This window comes from Quercus lobata, chromosome 8 (genome assembly GCF_001633185.2).
Source record: "Quercus lobata isolate SW786 chromosome 8, ValleyOak3.0 Primary Assembly, whole genome shotgun sequence".
Taxonomy (NCBI): Eukaryota; Viridiplantae; Streptophyta; class Magnoliopsida; order Fagales; family Fagaceae; genus Quercus; species Quercus lobata.
Window position 1 is genome coordinate 51940632 of NC_044911.1, and position 9256 is coordinate 51949887.

At 35.6% G+C, this 9256-nt stretch overlaps 1 protein-coding gene across 2 annotated transcripts; it reads left to right on the forward strand.

Annotated features, from left to right (window-relative positions):
- Positions 1-554: 554 nt before the first annotated feature.
- Positions 555-7422, forward strand: LOC115957503 (ankyrin repeat and zinc finger domain-containing protein 1). Of its 2 annotated transcripts, none has more exons than XM_031075758.1 (7): positions 555-951; positions 1742-2199; positions 3307-3421; positions 3991-4659; positions 5240-5317; positions 6240-6353; positions 6794-7422. In XM_031075758.1, exons 1-7 carry the CDS (start codon positions 607-609, stop codon positions 7064-7066), a joined length of 2052 nt encoding a protein of 683 aa, XP_030931618.1. In that variant the 5' UTR covers positions 555-606; the 3' UTR covers positions 7067-7422. The 2 variants fall into 2 exon arrangements, with proteins under 2 accessions (XP_030931618.1, XP_030931619.1); XM_031075759.1 differs by having other exon boundaries at positions 5240-5311.
- The last annotated feature ends 1834 nt before the right edge of the window (positions 7423-9256 follow it).

Genomic DNA, 9256 nt, shown 5'->3' on the forward strand with positions numbered 1-9256 from the left:
GTTGGCTTTTGTTTTTGTTTTTTTTTTTTTTCCTTTGGTTTTGTCAGGTGGTGGGTTCTTCTTCTTCTTTCTTTTTTTCCCCCTAATTTTTATTAAAAAAAAAAAAACTTTTGAATTATTTCTCATGCTATTTTTTGAAATGTCCACTTTCGTATATACACAATTTTTTTAAAAAGTATAATGTATTACTTTTTGTTTAATTTAAGTGGGACATGATAGTAAATTTATACAAACCTTATTTTTAACCAAACTAAAAATTTTTTCATCCCTCCACTTTTTCACCTTTTCAACCAAAGACAAATGAGGAAAACTAAAAATTTTTCTATCCTCCCACTTTTTCATCCTCCCTCTATTTTCTATCCTCTCAATTTTTCATCCTCCCAACCAAACGAACCCTAAAGATTTACATGTGATTTTATTCTATCTTTTAGTTTTTATTTATATTTTTTTTGGAAAATGGTTAATCAGACTACCAAATTTTTTTTTTTTTTTAATTAAAAAACTAGACTATTTACGGTATTACCACGAACAGTAGTCATGCGGTTTTAGTTTAGTACACATCCTCTAAACTTAACGAAACTCACAGAATCCAAAAAATCGACGATTATGGCGACCGTTCCTCTTTCCACCGCCACCACTGACAGGAACACGAACAACCATCAGCAAGAGAAACGACACCGTTCTATATTCGACCTCCCACCACAATTCTTCGATTCCTGCCGCGTCCTCTCATCTCTACACTCTTCTATAGCTTCAATCTCCGAGTCCCTCGATAACACCAAAATCTCCGCCGCCGCCGCCGAAACTATAGAAGACCCTATAAAGGACGAGAATGCCTCCCAAAACGTCGCCGTAGTAGTACCTAGATTGACCTGCAATACCTGCAAGGCTGAGTTCGAGTCCCTCCAAGACCAGCGCTCGCACTTCAAGTCCGACATTCACAGATTCAATGTAATAACCATCTAAATTACTCAGCTTTTAAATTTCTCATTGATTGATTGCTTTTTTTGGTTCGCTTCAATTGAATTGGGACAAATTGTTTGGGTCAGGTATGTTCTGGATTGTATATGGTATTGTGTAATCTCAATTTTGTGAAAAAAAAAACCCAATTTTTATTAACCATTGTTTTCTCTAAAGAGTTTTCATTGATTTTGGAGTCCAAAAGGACTTGCTTTTAATGCTAGAACAAACAGTACCTTTATACTCTTTCATAACTGTTATTTTTTGAACTAAGTCAAAAAATCAGCTAAGGATCAGAGAAAAATGTTTGATTTATATGCTTTGAAATCTTTTGAAGAAAGAAAAACACCTATGGTTCCTTTGGATTAAGGAATTGAAAGAAAAGGATTTGGATTTCAATATGTGGTTTTAATAACTTGAATAAAGTATGGAATGATAGATTTTTTTTATTGATGAAATTTATGAGGAGATCGAGCTTTATTAATATGTGGATTTGAAATTACTAGGTTTAAGATGTCAGTTTAAATCCATAACATCACTAGTATTTTTCTTTGACCAATTTCTAAAACTCACTTCATCATATGTTAAATTTATACCAAGCAATTTATAGTAACAATTGTTCTTCAAATTCCTTGATTTGAAATCCTCAAATCCAAATGCAACCCTAGTATTTTAGGTCAGTGGAATTGGGGATATGTTGATTAAAGTTTTGTTTTGTTTTGTTTTGTTTTGTTTTTTGAATGCTTATTCAAAGCATATACTTGGTTATATGTGACCTTAGGTGAAGCTTAGCGTTGCTGGAAAGAAAATTGTGAGGGAGGAAGACTTTGATGAGTTGACATCTGACTCTTTCAAAGAGTATGATGTATCAAGTATATCTGGATCGGAGGATGAAGCTGAGAAGGGAGTTGGCCCCAACAGTGATTTGCACAAGGGGGCAAATGAAAACTTTAAGCAAAAGCTATCTATCCAGCTTAATACGAGAGAGAGAGTTTCGGTTTGGAAGAGTTTACTTATGAATGAATCTGAAAATATTTCTTATGAAAGTGATATAGGAGAAGATATTGGTGGGTACATGCCATGCTTAAGAGAGAACGAAGTGATTGAGAGACTGAAAAGTTTGATTCATGAACCGAGGGATAATACCCATTTGAGAATTGTGTTGCTTGCAAGCGGTGGGCACTTTGCTGGCTGCGTCTTTGATGGTAATAAGGTCGTTGCTCACAAAACATTCCACAGGTTAGAATATTTCCTTCTTTGAATGAACTAAATAGTGGTAATAGAAAGATTTTCATTAATGTTTTTATCTTTGAACCAATGCCCTTTATCTCAAATGGTTGGCACTTTCTTCTCCCATTAGAATGGGTGGAGACTGATGTCACCTATTGTGTGTGTGTAACTTACCAATAAAAAAATGTTTTCATCTTTGCTTTTTTGCTTCTCCCCTGCCACAAATGGAGGATAGAACACTGTTCTCAGTGTCAGACTTGCCTTACTGTATGGAGTGTGTGCATGAGACATCTGAGGCTCATGCACAAGTTGAATGTTCCCTAAGCTTTGTGGAGGAACTCTACAAATTAGCTTTGATTCTTGAGGCATCATCATTAGTCACACTTCAAGGCAAGCTCTGAGATTTAAACACCACATGCCTTTTGGAAATTTTTCTTTAAAACAAGCTTTTCCTCCTAAATATTGTAATTGTTTAATCTGTGTCATGTTACATTAATTTTAGATCAGAGTCTTGTATGAAGCTTATTTCCTTTATGCGCACATGGGATGAGTCTTATAATGGCTTCTTCAGGAATCCCTGGCCTTGAGGCTTGCCTCAAGGCGTTTCTAGAATGCTATCTCTAGATTTTGGTTTTCATTATATGGTTGTCTTGCAATTACATTTTTCTTTTATAGGCAAAATTTGGCTTTACAGCTGTACGTTGTTTCTGCTTGTGTTTACTATCTGATTTGGGTAACTAACAAAGTGGGACACTTCTTGGCAAATTCAGGATAAAAAATTATAATCTATCTCATTTATTCTGTTCTGGTTTAAGTTAATGAGGCTCTAAGAGAGGAAATGAAGTTATTTAGTTCCCAATGAGCTTTAAATTGCACCTCCTTCTGTGCAAATGGGTGGACGGTGTAGGTGTGTGTAACTTACCAATTAGGGGGAAAAAAAGCTTGCATAATAGTTGTTGTGTATAATTGTTTAAACATTTTATGTCTACATGGAGAAATTGGTACCCCAAGACATTGTAAAAGTCCGCTGTTACACACACTCTCTCTCTCTCTCCCCCTCCCTAAAAAAAATATGATGAATGGATAGTTGATTTTTCCCCCTCTGCTGTCATGTAGATATGTTGTAAGGGCCAAATCTGGAAAGAAACAATCATCAAAAGATGCTAGTGGCAAGAGTGTGCATTCTGCTGGGGCTTCTCTTCGTCGATATAACGAACTTGCTTTGAAGAAGGTATTCAATGCTAAATTTGTTTGCTATAGCTGTCTTAATTGTTTGAGTTTTGATGTTATCATAATGGTGAAGTGCATTGTAGTATTCTGTTTTATATTTATCAGTTCAAATGACTTGACACTAACAATTCATTGCTAGAAGTTTCCATTGTGCATATAAACATCTCTTAAGAATACATTTTCTATCCGTGTCAGTGATAGTTTTTTTATGATCCCAATATTATTTTGACCTCGAATTTGTGAAACTTTGTGGTGAATTTACTCTTCTAACATATCTTTAACTTCAATGACCATTCTTATTGATAACTTAAATTATATTGCCTTAGCTGTAAAGCGCTGAAGTTTAAGTTGGAACCATGGACACATATCTGCTAGAATGCATGTTTGTATCTATTATATGTTTTTTTTTTTTTTGGTTAATTTGATAGTTACAACAATGGGTGGGGGATTTGTACCCGGTTCTCCTAATAAAGGAGATTAGGCTATTATATATATACATATATATATTTATATTTATGTATTTTAAATCTCTTCTAAGGTTGACGAATTCTTCTTTCATGCATATTCCAGGATATTCAAGAATTACTTGCTGCTTGGAAGCCTTATTTTGATGCTTCCTCTTGCGTTTTCATTTATGCTCCATCAAACAACCGTCAACTTCTCTTTAATGGGGTAAACCCATATTTTAGCCATCAGCATTGCGTTGTTCGAAATGTTGCATTGACTGTTAGGAGGCCTACCTTAAAGGAAGCCAAGCGTTTATATAATCAATTGACACAAGTTGTCAATGAATTAGATGAGAAGGAACCGAACATCAAAGAGGACTCAGGTTCAAGTATGAGTATGATAAATAATGGCAGCCCAGGCTCCAGCAAAGAAGACGTGGGTAACAACTTGGGTGCTGGGGATAATGCTGATGTTTGTTCAAGTTACAAAAAATCTGATGAACTATCTAGATCAAGTGAGAGTGAGATCGAACTTCTAGGTAGATCAACTCCTCTGCATGAAGCAGCACAATCTGGCGATGTTCATAAGGTTTTGGAACTCCTAGAACAGGGTCTTGATCCTTGCTGCAAGGATGAAAGAGGACGCACCCCGTATATGCTGGCAAGTGAGAAGGAAGTCAGGAATGCTTTTAGAAGGTTTATGGCCTCAAACCTTGATAAGTGGGATTGGGATGTTGCTAAAGTGCCTAGTGCATTGACAAAAGAAATGGAGGAATCTCAAGCTGCTAAGCAGGTACGCAATTTTTTTTATTCTGTCAACTGTGATGTTTCAGTGCAGTGGCTTAAAATGAGAGTTAAATGACTTCTTACTACATGCATCAATTGTCATGGTTATTTGTTGAAGTTATTTCTTGGGTGCCATTTCTCAAATATATTTTGAAAAATTCACATATCTGTCTAACCAAAGTTTTTGAGAACTGTATAGAAACAGAGGAAAAGACTACAAAGTTGGGATTTTGGTGGTTGTTCCTTGTTGTATTTGGCAACACAGATATCCTATGTTAGTTTGTACAGTTTTAAAACAGATGAAGAACAAACCTTAGGTCTGTGTCAAAAATCATTAAAAAAAAAGTAGGGTTCCAGGGGTTCAAGTAATTGTGTCAGGAATTTACACATTAACTTATTAGCAGTGATGTTTACTTAAAAACTTGCTGCCTGCGATGTTTATTTACGTATTCAATGGTTTGCTCAACTAACCTGTCTTTGTCAATAGTGATGCATTCTACCTTGATTTCTTTATCTAGCTTTATGACGATTCAAGTTAATGCATAACATGAAAGATTGATGGTTTTCCTTCTTTTGTGGTTTTTCAGGCAGAAAAAGATGCAAAGAGGAAAGCAAGAGCAAAAGAATTGAAGAAATTACGTAAAGCAAAAGAAAAGAAGGTTCAGGTGCATAGTGTGCAGTTTTTGTTCTGATATATTATGAAAAAATTATAATGGGGGATTTATTAGCCTTTAGCATTTGTGCTCCTGTTTATACCTATCAGAATTAAATCTAGGTTTAACATGGAATTAATAGTATAAAATTCGAAGTGATGTGATTCCACTTGGTTTTCTTCTGTTGCTTTTTGTACTGTATTTCATTGTAGTTTTTAGCAAAAAGAAGGAAGTGGCTGTGTGGAGTCACCTTCCAGTAACTAAATTTTAGCATTTGTAAATTATAGTTTGAATTACAATTGTACATAGAGTTAGTAATTAGATTATTAGTGTTAGTTTTTGGAAGAATATTAAAAGGTTTGGGGCTTCTTTCCAAATTATTGGGTTTGTGGGTGGGAGATGGCACATGAATTCAGTTTTGGCATGATCTTTGGTGTGGTGATATTTTGTTAAAAGATGATTATCCTGTCCTCTTTCACATTGCTTTTGATAGGGTTCTGATTCAAGAGTGAAGGGGAGAAGGAGAAATGATGGGAGAGAGAGAGAGGACTGGTCTAATCATAGCTTTCATGGGAATTAGAATTTTTGATTTGCTTTCTTTTAGAGCTATATTCTACTAAGGTTTGTCAGGACAATGAGGATAAGATGTTTTGGAACCAACCAAAATTTAAATTAAAAAAAAAAGGATCGATGCTATGTTCTAATAAGGTTTGTTGGGACAATGGGTTTTTTTTTTTTTTTTTTCTGGAGTCCTTTAAAAATGGTATTGTTGAGAAAACTTTTATTAGTAAACTACTTAAGTATGTTGTTAACTGAGGTTATTTGTGTGTCACACCACAACTACTTTGTAATGTTCCTCCTTTTCTTAATAAATGTACACCTCTCTAGTTCCATTGTCACGTGTCTTCAATGTCATCCTGGTGTGAATATGCAGGCTCAGGCTGCCCTAACTCAAAATACTTCAAAAACTGCGGAGAATCAAGGGTCTACTTCAACTTCTAGTCTCAAAAATTCCCAACCTAGCAGTGGTTCACAGATCTCAAAAGAGGTTAGAATTATAGATCATATTATTTTTGCTGTTGTTGTTGTGGTGGTTGTTATCATCATCATATTTTTTGCCTAGTTAACCAGGCCCTATCTCACATTAATTTATTCTAAATCAGTAGAATATCAGTTAAAGAAAATTCCCATTGCCCTTTCTTTTATATATATATATATATAAGTTTCTCAAAGGCAAAATTTTGAGTTTGATTTTAGGGACTCATGCTAGTGCTTTTACAATGATATAAAAAAAGGCTTTTCTTTCTTGTTTACTTAGGTTTTTTAATAGGTGCAGGTGCTTGCTGGGGCAGTGCACTGTTCATTGTTTGTTTGAAACTAATATTACCTAACTTTATCTCCCTTCTCCTGCTACATTCACCATCTTTGACTATTCAATCTCGATGACAACCATCTTGATTGCTTTTTTTTTTGGCGTGTCTGAATCAGGAGGAACTGAAAAGGGCACTGGCCACTGAGAGGGAAAAGAGAGCAGCTGCTGCTGAGAGGAGAATAGCCGCAGCTGCAGCCCTCAATGATCAAGGTAGAAGTGCCCCAATTGTACCAAGCACTTCACTACCGAAAAGTGGGTTAGCTGGTGACATTAACTGCTCCTGTTGTAATACTTCGTTGGCTGGTATAGTTCCTTTTCATAGATATAACTACAAGTACTGCAGCACCTCATGCATGCACGTACACAGGGAGATCCTTGAGGATGAATAATATATAGCTTCTATTACAGAGAGATCCTTGAGGATGAATAACATATAGCTTCTATTACGTGTAATCTTGTCTCATTCTTTGTGTAAAGCAGTTGAAGATGCAAAAACAGCTTATATGTTTGTAGGAAGAAAATTTTCGTGTTAGAATTCTTTTATCCTTTCCGCAGGTTCTTTTTTCTTAAAGAATCCAGTGCCACCCTGCCAATGACCTCAATAAGTAAGGACTATATTTAGCATCTGCAGTGAAAGCCACATATTGAATATAACATGTAAATGGAATTCTGATCATGATGAGAGCTTGAAATTGATGTAACCGATTTCCTTTACCAGCCTTTTCTGGTGGAAGCTTGCTTTTGATATTCTTTCAGCTATCCTTGGGTCAACAACTGATTCAAAATGAATGTGCCTGATTTTTGGTAAGGAAACGAGAGCCAATGAATTAATGAGCCGCATGGCCACAGCAACTCCAGCTATAAGTAACAGGAATCCAATTCCATAGCCGCCACAAAGCCATTGCAGCCACCCACATAGGTGAAGTCGGCAAAAACACAACTGGGAATAACTCCATTGAAGCAAAGGTTGCAACTGCCAGCACCCAAGGACCAAAAGGTGTCATTTCCCACTCCGAGTGGGCTACACCTTGTACAAGGAAGCAGAATCGTAGCGAATTGATATAAGTAGCACAGGGAAGCGTAACCCACAAAAACAAGCTTATTTCACATGCCATTTATCGGCATACAATCCTATCACAATCCGGAATTCAAAATCTAATAAAATATGGTACTTGAAGTGGCCAAGTGACCCTCTAAATCAGTCGAATATATCCATAGTAAAATGAATCAGCATTTAAGAGATTTAGCTTACTTCACTGGATTGGAGTAATTAAAAATGAATCAGTTTTTAGCAAAAGGCAGATGCAAACTGCTGGACCCTTGCATAATAAATCTAAAAGCTGCTTCAAATATGTTTGAAGTTTAGAACTCATTTCTCTCTTTCTTGTGTGTGTGTTTATTTCTAAAAAAAAATTACCTTTTACGACTCATTATATGGTGAATTATAAAACTATCGATATATATTATTTAAACAAGTCACATGACTCATTAAAAAAGTTATGTAACTAAAACTACACACTTGTATGGTATCTTCAATTGTCATATAATATGTTGGAGCTAAATAACTTCAAACATGTTTAAGCGGCTCAAACATGTTTGGCTCAAATTGAGCCAAACTTTTTCCTTATTTTGAACAACCAACCTTTTGTTAAAAGTTAATCTGCATCACATACACACAATATGATCCAATCCAACCGATTTGCCTTGTCATTTTGTCACGACCCGATGAAAGTGTTGCCTAACTACCGATACACACCAAAAATGACAAGCCAAGTTGCAATAAGGACTATGCTTATGTATAGCTCATTTCAACCTTATGCTTGATGTAAGTCTCAATACACAACTCATACATGCTAATTAAATCCTTTATATATATATATAGTGAAAGATGGAGATCTAAGATTCAAACCATAAATATGGGGCAATATAAGTTATGTTATTACTATTGGACTATCATTTAAACTCTCTAAATCTAAACAGTGTAGGGTATCACATTTCAAAGTAAATCCTATATTTTTTAAAATTTCAAATAAAATCATGTACAAAAGAAAAGAAAAAAAATGTTTAATGAGACTTTTTTCTTTTCGGAGAATTTAAGGGATATACTTAAAATAAAATGACATCCCACAAATTTTTTTTTTTTGCTAAACGACATCCCACAGTTATTTCAACATATGTAACTATTATATACAACCGCAATTTCATTTTATGGTTTGAATTGACAAGGATATGAAAATGTAATTTTAATTTAAAACTTCCAAAAAATATTAATATATTAAAAACTGTAGGGACACGATTCCTGCGCGGCCCAGTGACATCTTAGGGTTCACGCGGGAGAGATCCCTCACAATACGATTTGTAGAGAGTGGGCTTGAAAAGCTTGGGCTTGGTCACGGGGGGATGGTCCGATCTGGATTTCAGAAAGATCCCTGTGGAAAATGGACTGGGCCTAAACGTTTAAAGCCCCGCCATACTGCCACCTCTGAGAATGGGATCCTCGGACTTGATCCGAGGGCCCTTGTGGTCCTTTCCGGCTGTCCAACGGAGGACTTTCTCTGTTCTGTGCATGGATCGTTCCG